At 54.4% G+C, this 19,298-nt stretch overlaps 1 protein-coding gene and 1 long non-coding RNA gene across 8 annotated transcripts in view; one reads left to right on the top strand and one right to left on the bottom strand.

Annotated features, from left to right (window-relative positions):
• Window positions 1-19,298, bottom strand: part of PAX8 (paired box 8) — a 61,317-nt gene that overhangs the window by 15,401 nt on the left and 26,618 nt on the right. The window contains exons 3-9 of one of the 7 annotated variants that reach the window (XR_004352699.1): window positions 15,255-15,420; window positions 12,628-12,825; window positions 10,970-11,058; window positions 10,563-10,688; window positions 10,150-10,325; window positions 5,794-9,399; window positions 5,132-5,338 (exon numbers count right to left, since the gene is read on the bottom strand). Coding sequence is in view for 6 of the 7 variants with exons in the window: in XM_032652193.1 (XP_032508084.1) it covers window positions 5,132-5,338; window positions 5,794-5,914; window positions 10,150-10,325; window positions 10,563-10,688; window positions 10,970-11,058; window positions 12,628-12,828; window positions 15,255-15,420 (1,086 nt within the window). In the remaining variant the exon portion in view is untranslated. Of the gene's footprint in view, window positions 1-5,131; window positions 5,339-5,793; window positions 9,400-10,149; window positions 10,326-10,562; window positions 10,689-10,969; window positions 11,059-12,627; window positions 12,829-15,254; window positions 15,421-19,298 lie in introns of all 7 variants that reach the window. The other 6 variants (XM_032652193.1, XM_032652195.1, XM_032652194.1 and 3 more) reach the window with 6 other exon arrangements.
• On the top strand, window positions 5,290-6,240 carry LOC116763968. The gene is made up of 3 exons (XR_004352700.1): window positions 5,290-5,415; window positions 5,730-5,806; window positions 6,101-6,240. It is a non-coding gene; the product is annotated as an uncharacterized LOC116763968 (long non-coding RNA).

Genomic DNA, 19,298 nt, shown 5'->3' with positions numbered 1-19,298 from the left:
CTTTTCACAGCACTTGGGGATACAGCAGGAAGCAAGAATGCTAGATTAGCAAGGCTAGGCGCTAAGTCATGGTGGGGATAGACTGGGATGGGCATTGGAGCCAAGCCCAAGTCTGGGGGGGTCAACAAACAAGACCAGGCCTACTGGACTTCTGCCCTTCCTCTGAAGGGAAGGGTCTAGGAACCAGAGGACTTTGGTCCCCATTCTGCTTCTATAACTAATTTTCCAAGTGCCCTAGACCAGCCACCTACGTACCCCAAGCCTCAGTTTCTTCACATGCAAAATGGGATAAAAAATAAGAGTAGCCTTACACACCTTATTACTATTACCAGAATGTTACCAGCATAACTCAGAGCTAAGGTGTCATGCCACAGGTGAACACTGATTCATGCAATGGACACATTCTACAAATGGTTACATGTCAAAGGAAACCTTATAGAATAAATCCTATTGGAAAGGAGCCATCGGTTCATCATTTAAAACTGTGTGAATGTTTTGGTAAAAATGAACAACACCCCCTAATTTCCTAATTTGTTTGAGTATAATGTCCAGCAGTGGTCGGTGCTGGACCAAACAGAAAGGAACCCACTGGAATTCGACAGATGGGTTCAGTTCACTTGACACAGGCCTGAACAAAGGAGGGCTTGGCCAAACAGGTGAGGAAAGGGAAATGTCAGTATATTTAGAAGGAGAGGGAGAAGTAGGCAGAAGATATGCTAAGGGAAAATCTGATCCTTCTTCGAAAAAGACTGCAATACGATCGGCTCTCAGACTCAGCCCCTTGGACCCTTGGATGAAGCCCCTGGTCAGGTACCGGAGCCCATGAGAGGCAAGGAGTGACATGAAGCCTGTGTGGGCAGGATGAGGACACATGGTGTAAGTGACATGAGTAGGAGAGTGATGGAATAGGGTGGTGGCTAATTCGGGCCTGATACCTTTTCCCTTTCCTCTTCCCTCCCTCCTTCCGAGAGAGAGACAGACAGACAGACAGACATCTAGGTCCAGATTGTGGCTGAGGAACAAAGTACTTAATTTTCCTGACCCGCATCTTCCCGTCTGTCTCATGAGGAGCTAGGCTAGATGACAGATTATAAACTGGGCTCACCTTAATTAATATTTGACTGATTGGTAGGGGGCTTCCTGGTGCCTTGTGTTGAGAAGGATTCTGAGGCTGCATCTGTGTCTGCCGTGATTGGGGTTGGTGGTATATCTTGGCTCTCAGGCCACCTATTGGCTAGGGCTGGCCTAGGTGCTCTACAGAGCTCCTTCCGGCCCTGGAGCCCTGTGGTCCCACATTCCCCTTCGTTCTACTCTTACCCTGTCCCTTTCCATCACCTGGTCCTGCTGCTTCTTGAGCTCTGCAGCTCAGTGGGCAGAGCACCAGGGTGCAAGCTCCCCTTAACCCACAGTTTAATTTAGTCACAGCTGCCCCCATGAGTCCCGTCCCACGAGAACTAGCTCCCAAACTGCTCTTCGGGAAACTGAATTCACCGGCCTCACTCCCCTGTATTCTGAGATTTTTAATCTTCGTCTCCCCTTAGTCACCTAACTTTCTCCCAGTGGGACGGAGGTTTCTGAATGAGATGTTGGAGCAAACTCCTGAAGGCTTCCTCCCCCGAAGCTTGGCCCCCTTGAAAAGCCTGCTGAGACAGTCTTCAGGACGGCCTTCACCCGGACTCCGTACCATCAACTTTCCCACCAGTCTCGCAAGACTCTGCTTCAATTCCTTAAATATGTTGTTTTCTCCCAAAGCCAAGAACTTTGCAACCTTCTTAGAAATGAAACCGCAGAAGCCATAAGGTGGAGGCACCCTTTCACGGCCTATTTTATGGACTAAATTGATTTTTAAGGCTCTTCACCACAAGTTTATGTTTGGTTTGTAATTCCATCTCCTCTGTACTCAAATATACTTCCAATACAGTCCTATGTTTAAGAAGCTGACACAGACACAGGTCGACGTTGACTGGCTGGGAAATGGGGTTTTAGAAGAGAACGCTAGCACCTCAGAAATACTGGTAAATGTTCTAAATATCGGTAGAGGCCAGGATCAGAGCCAGGACTCGCAGGAATTCTGAGGGTAGAGGTGATTTCAGACCATTTCATCCGCTCCCTTTGATGTCTGCCCTCTCTGTGACCTCTTTTCAACTCCTTATCTTGCCCCGATAGCAAGGAGAATTTATGGCAATCCAGAACTCTCTTTGGCAGGATTAAATATAATTTTGCACAAAAGGATGGAGGCGGGTAACGGGCTCTTTGATGATAAAACCGAAGTCAGGGCTTTCTCGTCAGCTGAGCGGGACTCAGCCCTGGTACAGCCAGGACAAGGACAGCCTCAATACTGCTCTCGGCCAGTGTGCTGGGACCCCATACTGGGGCATCTGACGGGAACTGCGAGTAGAGTTAGGAGAAATCTTCCTGTTCTCCAAACCCTGAGGTTTCTTCTTTCTTGGCTGATTAGGGAGAAGTTGAGACCCAGAAAATACCACCCCAGACATCGCACTAGCAGAGCCGCTGGGCCGGGAGGGGACTTGACCCCGGGGATGCAGGCAAAGACTTGGCGGGAGGTGGCAGGCAAGGCCCATAGGAAGCTACTCAGAGGAGAGAGCTGGGAGGGTTCATGTAGGTGACATTTCATTATGGAATGAAAATGTACCTGGTCCTCCTTCGTCTCCTCTGTCTGCAGCATCATTACCTCGGATTAATTTGGTCTTGACTTCCTTCCCTGTTTTTCAAGCTCATCTCTTCCTCCTTTGAATAGGTTTCCAGCCCCCAGACTCTTGAAATCATTCCCCTCCTTTTTTTTTTTTGACTGCGCTTCATGGCTTGCGGGATCTTAGTTCCCCAACTAGGGATTGAACCCGGGCCCACAGCAGTGAAAGAGCTAAGTCCTAACCACTGGACTTCCAGGGAACTCCCAGATCATTCCCCTCCTAAGCTGCTTTCTCTCTGCCGTCTCCCCCCAGTCCGTTCACCATGGCTCAGCCACGTGGGAAGTATTTAGGTCCAATCTTGACCAGAGGCGGCAGGGGGGGGACGCTTTTTCAGGAGCTCCAGGCCCACACGTGGGCTCAGCGTGGATACTGCCATCCTAGGCCTTGTGCCTGATCCACAGGGCGGGCCTAGCTCTGTGAACTGCGGCCTTAACTTGCCTCCTGCTCTCGGCAACCTCCTGGACCCAGCCCCTCCAAGCCTGGCCACTGCTTGCCCTTCTCAGAGCCCCTGCCTGTGATTGCACGGTGGCTGGGGATGCTTGGAGCCCTAAAAGGGTGGCAGGGAGGGGAGAAAGCGTGGGAGCTTTGGGGCAGGGACTTTGCTCTGAGCTGCTGCAACCACACTTCACACCGCCACCCAGGTCTGTGCTCTGATATATCTGCTTCCCACTGCCCTCTGTCCTTCCCGCTCCTCTCTGGCTGGTCCTGCCAAGCCTCTCCATAGCTCCCACAGTAAGTGAAGATGCTTCACCCACACCCTCATCCCTTACCTGCCTCATCCCAGCCCTCCTGGCCCCGGCGTACCATGCACACAAGGCAGGCAGTCTTGCCCGGTGACTAGGCCGGTCCACCCCACAGTGGATGTGAGTCTCTTCTATTCCCCCCTCCCTCCCTCCCCATCCCATTTTCTCTGGCTGACATCACTTCACTCAGCTCACAGTTTGCTTCTTTAATCACTTTGGTCAAAACAAATGACCCATCTCCGCTGACTTCACCCTCTTTTGAAATTCTGCACTGAGTCAACACTTTCCTCCTTGCTTCAGACCCTTAAACATTGCCTCTCTGCCCACACACTGGGCTTCCTTTATGAATCCTTTGCCTCTGTGCCCACCTCTTCTAAGAGGACCCCCCTCATTAGACGCAGGGATGCACAGAGGAAAAAAAAAAAAATCCTAGGTGCCAGACAGACATAAAACATACAGACAGTTACAAGAAAGGGTCAGTGAACTTGAATAAGAGGACCGTGCGGTCCCTCTGGGCGGGCAGAGGTCTGGTTCTTTTGCTGCAGTGGTTTTCAAGACCAAGGGCTTTCCGCGGGCAGAGCCCCTACTTCAGACAGAGCAGCTCTTCGTTTGTCTGGTTTGGATACCTGGTTTCTGTCAAAGGTTTCATTTCAAGAGAGTGCTGTGAGATCCAGCAAGTTTGAAAACCACTGGCCCAAAAGGGGCTGGCCCACTCCTGGCTTCCCCCATGGGTCCTGGTTCAATGCCTTGGACCCACATCTGAAACTGTCTCATCTCTGTGGCAGCCCTTCAGATATCTGAAGACTGTTATGGGTCTCTGCCCCCCATCCCTACCCCTCACTCCACCTCAGGCCTTCTCCCTGCCCAAGCCAAACACCTCTGACTTTTTCAGCCACTGCTCAGACCCTGGCTAGACGGGCTGATGTCCTTCTGCCAGGGAGACCCAGCTCTGCTGGGGTCTGACCCACATGCTGCCTGCAGGCGGAGCCCTCACCATGGTCCTATTCAGGGGCCTCGGCCAGGCCCTTCTCTCTGGGCCTGTCGCCCATCAGTGTAAGGAGAGATTTGCTCTAAATGCCCCTAAGATGCTTCCAGCTTTAAATGTTTTGAGTTGGATGAGGTTCCTGATGGGAGGTCCCTGCTCCCCATCTCTCTTGGATTGGTGAGTCACTCCGCTTGAGTGTCCTCCAAGGGTGACACTCTTAAGCAGGGCACAAGGAGAGTTCCACTATGGAGACCCAACTGGGGCTTACCCTCTGTCTTTAGAAATTTGATCCAGAATTTGGCTCCCAAAGCCAATGCCTTTCTCCCTCCAAAGTTTTCATTTTTCCTTCTTTTGTACTTTTTACCCAGACCAAGTGTTCAGGGCTTTACGGAGCCTGGCTCCTGGCCTTAGGGTCCCTGCTCTTCCATGGGGCCATGGGTGGAGGTTCTGGAAATCTGCCGGGCACCCCCAGAGTGCCTGCCACCCCGACGGCCTGACTCTGCAGGCTCGGAGGGGGCACATCTTGGCACCTCCAAAAGTTGCTGGAGGAATCAGGAAGTGGGGTGATGGTGGAGAGGACTGGGGGCCAGAGAGGGGGTTGGACCCACAGCAGGGGACCGGCGTCCGGCCCTGAGGACCCCCCCCTCCCTCCCCCCACGATGGCTGCACAGCCCGGGACCTCCCTGTCGTACCTGAGAGGAGGGCCTGGCCCGTGAACTGCCCGTACACGGAGGCAGCATGGGGAAAGGCATTGAAGGGCGGGACCGAGGCACCTGCTGGGACCCCGGAGCCGACTTGCTGCAGATCCAAAAAGGCGGAGCTAGATAAAGAGGAAGGGGTGGAGCTAGAACTGGACACCTCGGGGGTTTCCTGCTTTATGGCGAAGGGTGAATGAGGATCTGCCGGAGGGAGGGAGACAACAAGGAGAGAGGGGTGTGAGATGATGGGTGGGAACATGCACAAACCAAGCCATGAGGTGCGGGATGGGTGCGGCGGCGCGGGGCCGGTGGGCGGGCTCCTCCCTGAGGCTGGGAGTGGAGGGGGGAAGTGGGCGGGGCTACGCGGTGCCCCTCAGGCCGCGGGAGGAGGGGAGGGGCAGCTCTACCTCCCTGCTGTGCCTCTGTGAATGTAGACGCGGCTGCGTGTGCCCCGCGCTGGGGGGCAGGCGGAGGACCCGGGCCGAGGATAGAAGGCGAGACCCTCTGGACCCACCTGGAGGCCCAGCCAGCATAGCCCCCCTCTCCTCTCCAGGCCCGGGGCCGTAACACCTTCCTTCTCTCCATCCACCAGCTCTGCCCTCCAGCCCATCCTGGCAGCTGGGGCCACATGGCCCAGGAGATTCCGGGCATCGTACCTGCCACCACGGGGTAGGTCTGATGAGTCGAGAGGTTGCGCCCCAAGGGTGTATTGGAAGGGGTCAGGGTGGCCTTCCCGTCGTCCAGGGCGCTGTTGAGCAACGGCAGCGGGTAGAGGCCCTGGTGAGCAAAAAGCAGTCAGTGCACAGAGGCCGTGGGTCGCAGGCTCACCTAGAAACCCCGCAGCCCAGTCTCCCCAGGAAACACTCCCTTCCTCTGTCCCCTCTTCCCGCTCAATCTCGACTCCACCTAGCTGGCTAATTGGCCCTTATTCTCTGACTCACAGCCCTTCTGTTTTTCTCCCAGTCCCAGGCTCAGGACCTTCCCTTCTGCAGCCCCGGAATTCAATGTCATCTGGTGGTGCACAGGCCAGGCACAGAACAGAGCAGCTCCTTCCAAGGACCACGCCCTGCCTGGACGCTGGGCTCCTTCCTGGTCTCCTCACCCCGTCTGGGCCCACAGAGAACAGGATGCAGGGCTGGGGCAGTTGGCACGTGAGACCGTTCAGGTTGCTTTGCTCCATTCATTGTTATTCTTCTCCAGATCCTCCAAAAATGCAGGCACAGAGAGGTCAAGAAACTTACCGCACTGTCATAGGGGGCAGAGCCAGGATTTAAACCCCAGGGGTCTGGCTCCAGGGCCCACGCTCTCAACCACTGCTCTGCAGTAGATAACACCATGACCACTTCTTACACTTGCCAAGAGCGGACAATAGATTTTGCCTGTGTTATCCTGATCCGTTGCCCCCAGCAGCCCTGTGACATGGGTGAGCAATATTCCGTCTGTTTTATATGCCGAGAGGCTGAAGCCCAGAGAGGTCAACGTCCCGGGTGCGTAAGAGACAGAGACTAAATCGAGGACAGCAGTTCCTGACCCAGGCATTTTCTCCTTCAATAAAATGACACACCCGGTACCCCAGCAGAATAGTGGATTTCCGTCCCCCCGCCCCATATCCAAGCAAATATAAATGTTCACATTCAGCTTGAAGATTATAGGGGTTAATTTTTTTTTTTAATTCTTTATCAGGTACCTGGGGATTTTCTTAGTTCTGACCTCATTTTAGATTTCACTCGGCCTCCCCTAACACGAGCAGGCCATCTCCTAAGGTGGCCTCCAAGAAGAACTTGTTCAATTAAAAGCAAGAGTACATCACCCCTCACCATGACTCCCTCCCACCAGGGCAAGAGACAGCACACACCTGCTCCCCGTACGTGGATCACGCACGTCACAAATGCAGTATGTGAACTAGTGTGCAGAACTGAAATCAAGGCTTGCTCCGTGGTTACATAACGGCTCCTCTAAAGGCAATCGCTTTCAATGATTCCCATCGCGCTGGGCTCTCCGAGGAGCCGTAGCGGTTTCTGGTTGTGTGCCAGGCACTTCTGGAAGCTGCAGTAAATTCTGGAGGCCACAAGGGCACCATCATCATGTAGCAGCAATTACTGACTAAATGGCGCTCTGGTTCCATGCCTTGCGAGGGGGCTTCCTGCTTTCTAGGCAGGATGGAGTTGCTTAGAGCCCGGCTTAATGAAATTGAACAAGGTGCCTAATTTCTCGAGAATGTAAGAAAAGTTTAAAATGCTTTATGGGTATGTTGATTTGATACCAAATGCTTTCTCAAAATCCTATAACTTTCTAAAATTTAGGCAATTCAGTGAAAGACAAACCAGCCTATATAGTCAGACATTTCGGTGACGTTGCACTGAATGGCTCAAACATCCCCAGGATGACTGGGTTTCTTACTGGGATTGAACTTGAACTGGGGTGCAGAGGGCACAGTGCTTTAGGACTTGGGCGAGTCTGAGCCCTGGATCTGCAAGGACCAGCCAAGTAGCTTTAGTCTCCTTGACCTCTCAGAGGCTTGGCTTTCTCACCTGTATAACAGAGATGATAGAATCTGCTTCACAAGGCTGATGTAAGGATTCGATGAGATTTTATATACCTACATTAAATGCTTAGCCCAGAATGCTTGGTAACACAAATGCTCAATAAATAGCTATTTCAGAGTTACGTGAAGAGTCATAAGCTCCCCAATTCTTGAGTCTCTGTCTTCGTAATATTCACATTCTGTTGATAAATCTGCTTCTTGCACTTGTAAAATAGAGGAACAAGGGCCGTGCGGACACCTAACTACACCGGGTGGTAAATAGCAACCGGAAATGAGGCCACACGACGTTTCTGTTGAATGCTTTGCCCCTTGTTGACTTTACAGAAGAGATGGCCATGTCTTCGCCCCATCCTGAGGTCAGGTGTGAGGACCTGTGCTTCTCTCCTGGCTCCCTAGGCCGGAGGGCCTTCCTGTGCCCAGTGAGGATACACGGAGTCTTCCTTCAGCAGTGCTGACGGCACCAAGGGCGGGAAAGGTAAGGAGCCCCCGGCACAGGCTAGGTTCTCCCTGCCGCTCACCACCGAGCAGGGGAATGAATGAGGGAGTAGATGACTGGCTGAGGGAGGGAATGAATCAATTATGGACATGGCTAAGCCTCTGTCTCCTTATCTGTACGGTGAGGGGTTGGAGCAGTTCCACGGTTTTCAGGCTCTCTTTTTCCAGTCTTCAAATAAGAACTCACATAGGACCATCGTATTTAAAGCAGGTGAAGTGAACGGATCTGAATGAAACCAGGGCCGGCAGGTCTGAGCTCCACAACCATTCGCTTCCCCAAGCCCTCTCTACCTTCTCCGGCCCTGGGTCATCTCCACACAAATGGAGAGACTGGACTGGGTGGGCCCTGCGGTCCCTCTGGCTCAAGACTCTCCATCGCATGACTCCCCATGTACGTATGCCAGCTTGGTGCTGGGTCTCGGGGCTCCTTGTAATCAAGCAGGGCCCCTTGTGGGGCCCAGGAACAGAGCCAGGAAATGGCTCTGCGGCCCAGCGGGTCTCAGCAGCAGGGTTTCTCTACTCTACCAGGACGCGGGTTTGTGCAGGCTCCGTCTCACACAGCGGGTTCCCGCAGGCCCGCCGCTGCGGCCCCGTTCGGCTCCCCCACTCCCGCCCGCCCTGCCCCGAGAGCCAGGTGCTGCCTTGCGGCTGAGCGCCCGGGCCCTCTCCCCAGGTCTGCTGACGGCCAGCCTTCTCTGCAGCCCTCCTGGTTGCTACCTCCCGGGCTGATAAAATCGCTGACGCAGAATGCCTGCCCAGCTGCGTTGCTGGCATCGGCCCAGCAGCCCAGACGGTCACTGGCAATGGCTCAGCTGACTATTGGTATTGTCACCATTGGCCTACTCAGATCTTAAAGATGTACGGGCACGCCTCACTCCTAGATCCGATGACGGCGTGTGCGGAGAGGGGTGAGCAGACACCGGCCTAGAGAATCCTCAGCCGGTTGACCAGGTGGGGTGAGGTAGGGAGACACTGCAACTGCAGTGTTGATAAAAGATCATGAACCGAGAGGCCAGCAGGCCTGGAAGTTCGCACAGAGGTGTGGAGTCTTTGTTGGGCTCTGCGGGAGACCTCGGACATCTCTGCCAGCTTTTCGCAGAAGCCAACCCACGATAAGCCATTTCACCTGCCCTGAGCACCGGAAATAAAACTTCCCTTGTAGCTTGTAGTTTATCGCGCTGGATTTCTCAAGGCATTCACTCAATCTGCCTTTATTGAGCATCTGTTATAAGAGGGGTGCAATGTTAGGTGCTGGAGACAAAAAAAGATGTTTTGAGATGCTGCCCTGTCCTTAAGAAATCTGCTGTGTCTTTACATCTCTGTCCGCTAGGCAGTTACACTACCCCGTGAGTCCTGGGGAGCAGCCACCCGGACGTGCAGAAGCAGGGGTGCGGGCGAGATGAAGCGTGTCTGAGGAGCGAGGAAGGATTCGTGGACCAGGTGATGCTTGAGCTGAGTCATAATGGCCGAGTGGTATTTTTCCAGGCAGAGAAGTGGGAGGAAAGGCATTCTGCGAGGAGGGCACACCGTGTGCTGGGGTAGGGGGGTGTGAACAAGGCTCACGGGGTGGGCAGGCGTGAGTGGCCCGAGGCGGGGCTGGCGCTGCTGGTCGAGGTCACGCTGTAGAGGCCGGAGCTGCGGCTTTATTGCGTGGGACCTGACCCCGCCGTCTAGGGAAGTCACCGTGGCAGGGGCATGGCGTGGTTGGCTGCATTGCCCTAAGCTCAGAGGCTGTGGGTGAGGGAAGGCAACAGAGCCGGGAGGATGATGAGGAAGAAGCTAGCGTCTGGTGAAACAAAGCCTGGGACGGCCTTGGAGCTGCAGGAAGCACACCCCCTGAGCCCATCAAGCAACTCCTAGCTGCTTCCAGGGCTGCAGGCTGATTAGGGAGCTTTCAGAGCCCGTGCCTCCACCCTCCCCCCACCCACTCCCCCGCTGTCTGCTAACCTCCCACGCCCGGCTGGCCCCTCACCTGCTCGCCTTTGGTGTGGCTGGGGGAGACATAGGCCTCTGGGTACTGCTGCCGATCAAAAGGGCACTCAAGCGGCTCAAGGTGGTGCTGGCTGAAGGCATCCGTGCGAAGGTGCTTGCGGGGCCCACTGCCGCTGCTCTGGGAGTCAAGGCTCAGCCGACAGCTGTCCTGGTCACCTGGCGGGTGTCCCCAGGCAGGGAGAAAGCTTTCAGGGGCCCGTCCACCCATCCCCCAGGCCCGAGCTGGGGAGCAGACTTGCTTCAGGGGAGGGAAAGGACCAGGCTCCCGGGCCTCAGGGTGGCTTAGAGACAGGCCCGAAAGCCCTGGGCCGCAGGGGGTTTGTGTCCCATCAAAGCCTCAGCAAACTGCCCTCCTGCGCCCCCAGCCTGCCCTCTGGTTCCCACAACACTCACTGTCGTCCAGTTTCCTCTTGCTGTCGCCGCCAGGCTGCGCGATCCCCAGGAGCCCGGTGATGGAGTAGGTTGAACCCAGAGAATCGGACTGGGGAGACTCTGGGGGCGTCACGGCTGAGCTGGGGACTGCAGTGGGGCGAGACGGAGGGTCAGGACGTGAAACTGACACCCCCCAGAGCCCCTGCTGCCACCGTGGAGGGGTCAGCGGCACCGCTGGTGCCAGGGTTCTTGCCTGAGTTGGTTCCACCCCTGAATATTTCAGAGCAAGACTGTGTCCCGACGGAAGGGCTCAGTCTACACACCTGGTGTGTCTGTGTGGATGTGTTTGTATGTGACTCTGGGTGTGTACACAGATGGATGTGTGTGTGCAAGGGGCTGGGTGTGCCTGTGGGACCCTCGGTACTCACTCAGCGTGTGTCCTGGGCTCAGGGACTTGGTGGCCACGCAGCCGTCCATAGGAAGGTTGAATGGTTGCTGCACTTTGGTCCGGATGATTCTGTAAGGAAGACAAGAAAGGCCCTTAGCAGAGAAGGAAACAGGGCTCCTGGATGCCCCAGATCCAGTTGCCTTTTTGAGATCCCACTTGGGTATCTAAAGGCACCTCAGGGCTTCCCTGGTGGCACAATGGTTGAGAGTCCGCCTGCCGATGCAGGGGACGCGGGTCTGTGCCCCGGTCCGGGAAGATCCCACGTGCCGCGGAGCGGCTGGGCCCGTGGGCCATGGCCGCTGAGCCTGCGCATCCGGAGCCTGTGCTCCGCAATGGGAGAGGCCACAACAGTGAGAGGCCCGCGTACAGAAAAAAAAAAAAAAAAGGCACCTCAAGCTCAGCCTGTCCACACTCAAACCCAAGACCTTACTCCTCACGCCTGGTCCTTCGCACTGTTCCCATTTCACGATTAGTCCCCCTGGTCATTCAAGGCATAAATGCACGTGGGGCTCAGCATCTGCCTCCCTCCCTCCTCCATCGAGCCCGTCATCAGGTTCTGTGTGTTTGACCTTGTAAATCTCCAGCATCCATCCCTCTCTGCGTCCCTCACTGCCAGCACCAAACTCTCCCTCCAGGGTCACTCGCTGGCCCACCCCTCTCTGCTCTTGACCCTTTCTAATCTTTTCTTTCTACTGCAGCCAGAGTGGACTTTCTGAAATGCAAGTCAGCCTCGGGCTTAACATCTGCCAAGGTTCTTCCCATTGCTTCTGGGTCAGAGGCAAGGATACGCAGCACGGTCACCAGCCTCTGACCTGCAGCCTTTTCTTCACATCTCCACCTCAGCCGACTTCATGCTCCCCTTCCCTCCACCTACTGGCTTTCTTTCAGCTTCTTGTATGAGATCCTATTCGCCACAGGGCCTTTGCACGTGCTGTCTCAGAGCTCCTTTCACCATTCCCCCCCCCCCCAGCCTTTCACCTAGTTAACTCTTATTAGTTATTTCTTACTCCAGGCATCTTTTCAGAACCTCCCTAAACAAAGTCACCCTCTGCCAGCTCAACACCCTCACATTTCTCTCCTTAGCCAAACTTAGAGCTGCTTTTCTTACAGCTGTTTGCATGGGCACTTGATTAGGACTCGATTAGTGTGTTTTCCCACTGGACTGTAAGCACCACATGGGCAAGGATTGTGTGTCCCCAGGGCTTACACGTGAGTGACTTATGTGTGAATGAATGATTGATTGAGGTGGTGAAGGATTGATGACTAATGAGTGTGTGTTTGGATGAGGGCCCAGTTAGGGGGTCCTGTGCCTCGCCAAAGAAAGGATCAATGCAAGAGGAAGTTTCTTTTATTGAATGAAAGCGCATGTGGTGTGTGGGGAAGGAGACTGCAGTGGGTACAGTCTGGGTTGGGGACGGGGTGAGAGGGCGGTGCGGTGAGGAGAGGGGTGAGGGTGGGGATGCCCCATGGCAGTGAGGAAGCTGGAGGGGGTGGTGCCTGGCCTGGACCCGGGGCACTTCTGGCCTGACTCTTCAGCATGCGGCCCCTTCCCAGGCTCCGTTCCACTCAAGCCAGGTCTCCGTCACGATTCCCCCAAAGCCCGGGTTCCCCGGCCCCTGGCTGCAGTGTCCCTCTCACCTGTTGATGGAGCTGACACTGGGCACAGTGTCGTTGTCACAGACGCCCTCGGCCAGGAGCCGGTCTCGGATCTCCCAGGCAAACATGGTCGGGTTCTGCCGTTTGTAGTCCCCGATCTTCTCCACCACCTTGGGGGTGGCCACCTTGGGCTTCGAGCCCCCTATCACTCCAGGCCGGATGCTGCCAGTCTCGTAGTACCTACTCCAATAGAGAACCCCAAAGAAGTACCCAGTAAGCAGGTGGGGTCTTCGGGCAGGAACTGAGCCAGAGGCTTCTGGGGAGGGGCCGGGGGGTTGAATCGTGCCCCCAGGGCCGGCCTCCGACAAGATGTTCCCGGCACTGCCTGTTTCCCTTGCATGGGTAGGTTTCTGCCGCTGCCAAACCAGAACTCTCTTCAATAGACCTCGCCCAGGGATACCTGGCTTCTCTCTTTCCCGTCGTCCCTCTGGCCAGTCTCCTGCGTCTGAGCACCTGCGAGAGCCACCTTACGGGGCACAGAACACCTCCCTTCTTAGAAAGGGCACTTTGACGAATGTGCTCTGCGGGTACATACAGGTTCCCAGCGGCGGTTTGCTCTGTCCAGCTGTTCTTGGCTGAAGCAGGACTTACTGTTCTCCTTGGCCATCCTGGTTTTACCCCTCCCTCCCCAGGAAGCCAGCGGGGGTCATTGGGCCCTCTGCCCTGTCATGCTGGTTTCACCTTTGTTCTCCATAAAACCCCTCCACCCCTCCACCCCACCCCATACCCCCAGCCACTGGTTTCCCACCAGGTTACACAGTTCAAGTTGAAGCTGCTGCTCATGGACTCTGGAACCCCAGTCTGGCCTGGAGCCCTGGCCACGTCCAGCTCCCTGAAGCTGAGCCTATTCTCCCAGGGTCTCCACTCCCCTTCCCCGCATCCCTCAGCAGGATAGCCTGCCTCCCCTCCTTGGGGAAACTCTGGTCTCTTCTGCCATGAAATAAAATCTGTCTCTTTAACACTCCCTTTATGGGCTTCCCTGGGGGTGCAGTGGTTGAGAATCTCCCTGCTTTTGCAGGGGACACGTGTTCGAGCCCTGGTCTGGGAGGATCCCACATGCCGCGGAGCAAATGGGCCCGTGAGCCACAACTACTGAGCCTGCGCGCCTGGAGCCTGTGCTCCGCAACAAGAGAGGCTGCGATAGTGAGAGGCCCGCGCACCGCGATGAAGAGTGGCCCCCGCTCGCCCCCACTAGAGAAAGCCCTCGCACAGAAACGAAGACGCAACACAGCAAAAATAAATTAATTAATAAACTCCTACCCCCAACATCTTCTTTAAAAACAAAACAAAACAAAAAACTCCCTTTATGTGTCACCACCCTCCTGCACTCATCCCCTTCGAGGGATACTGCAGCCCATCCTGGGAACGCATCTCCTGACCCCAGCCTGGGACCACGCTCTTCCCTGACAACTTCGGCCAGGAAAGCAGGGCTTTCCACGTTCAATTACAGATCAGGCTTTGGTCTTTTTGAACCAGAACTCCTCCTGAATCCACTTACAGGTTGGGTAAGGGAGACGGGTACACCGCGCTGACATGAAGCTCCGAATCCCCCACGTGTGGGCACTTCCCACCCGAAGTGGCCCTCCAGACTGGACTACGCGGCTGCGTCGGTCCAGAGCTTCGCTGCTTCCGGTCCCTCCTGAACCTTTGGATTAGCAGTTCTTTTTTTTTTTTTTTTTGCGGTACGCGGGCCTCTCACTGTTGTGGCCTCTCCCGTTGCGGAGCACAGGCTCCGGACGCGCAGGCTCAGCGGCCGTGGCGCACGGGCCCAGCCACTCCGCGGCATGCAGGATCTTCCCGGACCGGGGCACGAACCCGTGTCCCCTGCATCGGCAGGCGGACTCTCAACCACTGAGCCACCAGGGAAGCCCAGGGTTAGCAGTTCTTAAGTCTGGTTGCAGGAAATTAGAATCACTCGAGGAGAGCTTAACACTATACTGAAACTTGGACTCATTCCCCGAAAGTTCTGCCTTAACTGGGGTGGGCTGGGGCTTAGACATCAATTTCTTTTTCAGATTAAGATTCCCCAGGTGACTCTACCGTGCGGCCAGGGCTGTGAACTGCTGCTCTAGAGTTAGTGTCCGTGTCACCTGGTCATCTCATAAAAATCACAGCGTCCGGGCCTGGCTCCCAGAGAGGCTGCTGTAGGCCTGGCCTGGGGCTTAGGGATCTGCATTTCCTCAAGCAACCCCGGTGCTTCTGTGGCAGGTACTCTGGGAGTTACGGTTTGAGAAACACACAAACTCAGGCGTCCCTCAAGCTGGGGTTAGACCTCGGGAGTCAACTCTGATCGTGTGTCCCCCTCCCCAGTGGCTCCCTTCCCTTGGTCTCAGCAGGGGGAGGGCCTTTGGGGAAGATTCTTCTGCTTTAGGAACGAAGAAGTCTATAGAAAATGGGACATGGGGCAAAGGAGACCACGGGGGAGGGAGAAATGAAAGGAAGGAGAAATGGACAAATGAGGAAGGAAGGGCAGGAAACCACAGAAGGCAGCAGATGGGGGAAGCCCAGAAGCACCATCACATCCTGTTCAGGTCCTGTTGAGGGGCCCAAGCAGGACACCCCACGAGTCCCTGAAAGGGAGGGTGGTGAGGGGTGAATTTCGTGCTTACCTGCCGAGGATCTTGCTGACACAGCCATGGCTGACTCGGAGCTGGCGGGAGATGTCGCAGGGCCTCACGCCCTGGTGGGCCAGGTCCACGATGCGCTGGCGTACCACTTCGGGCAGGGGTCTGCCGTTCACAAAGGCCCCTCCCAGCTGGTTCAGCCCTCCGTGGCCTGAAACACAGTAGTCCGGGGGACAGTTGTCAGGGCCACCGGGCAGAGAATCGGCCTGCGTGTGGACATTGGATGTTGAGAGCCCCTGAACTTGAACTCCCACCGTTGGGCACCCCCTCTGGTGTTCCCGCTGCACCCCGTCCTGCTTCCCACCTCTGAGGAGGGCTAGGTCAGGTTGGCGGGGTGAGGGGCACGTATGATGCCACAGAGGGGGGGACATCCCACTTTGGGGACCTTTTGGGGGGTCTCCTCTCAGACCCTCAGCACCTCACTCCAAATAACAACCCCAACACCTCCCTCCCTCCCTCTAGAACGTATCTAAAGAGTTGAGGATTCAGGCTTTTCCTACTCTGATACTGAGCTGTGTGACCTTGGGGAAAATCCCCCTGTCCTCTCTGTGTCTCTGTTCCTCATCTATAAAATGAGGGCGTAGGATGAAATCAGTGGTATTTCAGTTTCTCATTCTCGTTGAGAAACACAGACACAAAACTTAAATAAAAGGAGAGCTTCTCTGGTTGAGCATGGACAGAGCGGGCCCTGTCCGTGGGTTCCCGGCCTGAATGGCCCGAGCTCTGCTAGGGGCACTGAAAGGGCAACGGCAGAGACCTCACTGGCCCACGTTCCAGGGCTTCCAGGGCTTCCAGGACTGACATGTCGGGCTGTGGGCAGTGGTGCAGAACGTGGACACGCTGTGATGTGCACCTTTCTCGTTAGCTGCCTTCCTGACTCGGCCTCTACCCTCTGGCCCCAGCCTGTGTTTCATTCTCAGCCCATCCACCTATTCAACACATATTTATTGAGCGCGTACTACATGCCAAACGCTGCACCAGGCCCTGCAGGTGTCGAGGTGAATAATGCAGATGTGATCCCTGCTCTGGGCTCATAGGGTTCAAGTGAGGATCTAGACCGGCCGATGACCATACCACATGGTCACCGCTGGGACCGGGGACATGCAGGGGGTTATGGGAACCCCTGGAGGGGACCAAGCTCAGGCTCAGGGGACCATAGATGGGTTTCTGAAGAAGTCTAAGTGGAGACTGAAGATAAAGAGACGTCAGACTACAGAAGGACATGAGGAGGAAAACTGTTCCAGGCAGTGGGAACAGCATGTGCAAAGGCTTAGAGGCAAGAAGGTGTCTGTTCGATTTATCAACATACTTAACTCTCTAAAATCCCTAGATACAGGTTGGGCTAACTTCAGGCCTGAGATCTTCCTTTTGCCAATGAGGAGACTGGGGCTTAGAGATTTTCAGTGACAATTGATGTGACTCAGCTTATATGAGGGAGAGCCAGGATCTAACCAGGGATTAAGGCTCCCATCAGAGCTGCTGGGTGAGCCCCACTCTATGGCCAGAACTGACCCAGGAAGCTTGGCACCAGCTGTGCAGTTCCACACTGGAGGTGCCACTGCCCGGGAGCCGAGGGCATCTTTTCACACCAGGGGCATGATTTGGTGATCTGGGATGGCAGAGCCCCTGGGGTGGGAGTCAGGGGGAGCGGGCAGGGCAGGAGGAAGAGCCAATGCCAGGCTTTCTGCGTCAGCCCGTTAAGGGCTATTTACGGCCGAGGGTGGGATGTACCTCTGCTAGGCACCCCGTGCCCATTATGGCCCACTGACGTAGCACGTTCAAAACTGCCCCTGCAATGTCTCCTCAGGGGCCCAAGCTGTTTTCAGCAGAGCAGTGAATATCTGTTTTTTTGTTGCTTTTTAAAAAAAGAGTCTATAAGCGCCTCTGGCCTGGGCACTAAGTCCAGAGGAAAAGCCCGCTGGCCAAACACCCAGCAGGAGGGACACAATGATCCATCTCCCTGGTGGAGACAGTTGGGTGACCTTGGGCACTGCTTCCACCTGTCCCGTTCTAGGCAGCTTGTCCCAGCAAGTGTGCTTCCACCAGGGCTGGGAACACATCCCAGATGGTCAGCGGAGGGGGCTGCGTCCACTCCTGAGACCGCTCCTCTGGCTTCTCACTGGCCACAGGCTGTCGGTGGAAAATAGCTCAGCCACTTGACACTCCATCCGTGCTGCTTTTCGGCTCTTTTGGGTCCAGACACTGAACACAAGGGGGCGCCAGACAGCCACCCAAACAGACAAGGCCTCCCAGCTTTGTCCCCATTTTCCAGAATTTAGGCTCCCACGTGATCCACGGAGCTTAGATGTTGTGCTAGGTTCTCTACATCTAGAAACGAGGGCTCCTACAGGTGGAGTTCTTCACCCCTAGAAAGGTAATAGGTTTAAAGAACCAAACGCCATTTCTTGGTGGCATGAACTGGGAATTGTGCCTAAAAACAAATCTACCCTGTTTCTCCATTGAAGCGCGCGGGCCATTGTCCTAAATCTTCCTGAAGGGCTGATCAGGATCCTTAGAAACCCAAACTCTCAGGAACCCTCCTGAAAGGTTATTTACTAGATCAACCAGGGAAAGATGTATTCATAGCTCTGGCTCCTAAACTGTGAAGTCTCTGGTGCTTTATCTTATTTTATTGGCTTCTAAGTTCTTTGTGTTGCTGTGCAAAGGGCGTTGGGTCAGACTCCTGTGTCGACTCTGCCTGTTCTAATTTTTTTTTTTCACTAGTTTCTTTTATTCTGTAAAGTTGCTTAAATTCTTCTAAAAACTTCTTTAAATCCCCTTTTGAGGCGTAATTTCTTTTTTTCGCCAAGGCTGCTGCTGCTTCTTCTTAATTTGTTTATCCCTCCACACATATATTTTTTTATCATGTAGTCTTTTTTTTTTTTTTTTTTTTTTTTTACGGTAGGTCCTTGTTAGTTATCTATTTTAAATATAGCAATGTGAACATGACCATCCCAAACTCCCAATCTATCCCTCCCCGCCACCCTTCCATCCCGGTAACTATAAGTTCGTTCTCTAAGTCTGTGAGTCTATTTCTGTTTTGTAAATAAGTTGATTTGTATCATTTTTTTAAGATTCCACATATAAGCGATATCATATGATATATGTCTTTCTCTCCATATATTTGTAATACAATTTTTTAAGGGTTACACTCCATTTACTTCCCGTTTTAATTTTATCATTTGAGAGATTTGGGGTTGTTTTCAACCGTAGTGTTTTCATCCACTGAATGGGAGCTAAATAACACTATTTGCAGTGTCTGCTGCTGACCTAGGCCAACGGCTGGTAAAGAAAATTTCAGAGAATAACTAACTACATGTACACCTCCACCTGAGCCCCATCTTCTTAGAATAATAATTCTTATTGTTTGTATATTACGGTTTTCATCTCTTTTGATCTCAACACAGATATACCAAGTACCTACCATGAATCAAAGCACTGAGGATGTCACCTTGAACAAGACGAGAAACGTGGCCCTCGAGGAACTTACAGTCTTTGGAAGGATGCAGTCAGATAAATTGGAAATCACCATGTTAAGGGAGAAGTTTCTTGAAAGAGATACGTCAGATGCTAGGGGAGCCCGTAAGCGGTCTGAGGGAAGCTGAAGGGTGGAATGGCCATGAGGTAACCAGGGGAAGAAGCTTCCACAGGAAAAAAACCTACACACAAGACTTTCGTGCTCTCAAGAAATGGAAAGACATTTACTGTGGCTGTCAGAGAATCAGGGTGGGGGATTTGGAAAGAGCCTGCTGGCTGCAGAGGGAGACGGGACCTCTGGTTTGAAGTATGGAGCTCAGTCCCCATCACGGAAGGGCTTTTGTCCCTTCTGTGTCCAGTGCGGGGGAGTAGACACCTTTGGGCGAGTCACCATCAAATGCCCAGAGGTGGGTGCATCCTTCCTTCCTGACCCAGGGAGGGCCTGGCCGCCCACAATGCTGACCACCTATCCGTGTGGACAGGGTGGGCTCTGAGGCCGGAAGCCAGGAATGAGTGGGAAGCGGGGAAAGGTGTGACCCGGGAAGAGGTTTG

The sequence above is a fragment of the Phocoena sinus genome, chromosome 13 (genome assembly GCF_008692025.1).
Source record: "Phocoena sinus isolate mPhoSin1 chromosome 13, mPhoSin1.pri, whole genome shotgun sequence".
In the NCBI taxonomy this organism is placed as follows: domain Eukaryota; kingdom Metazoa; phylum Chordata; class Mammalia; order Artiodactyla; family Phocoenidae; genus Phocoena; species Phocoena sinus.
This window is presented reverse-complemented; position numbering and strand designations above follow the sequence as displayed.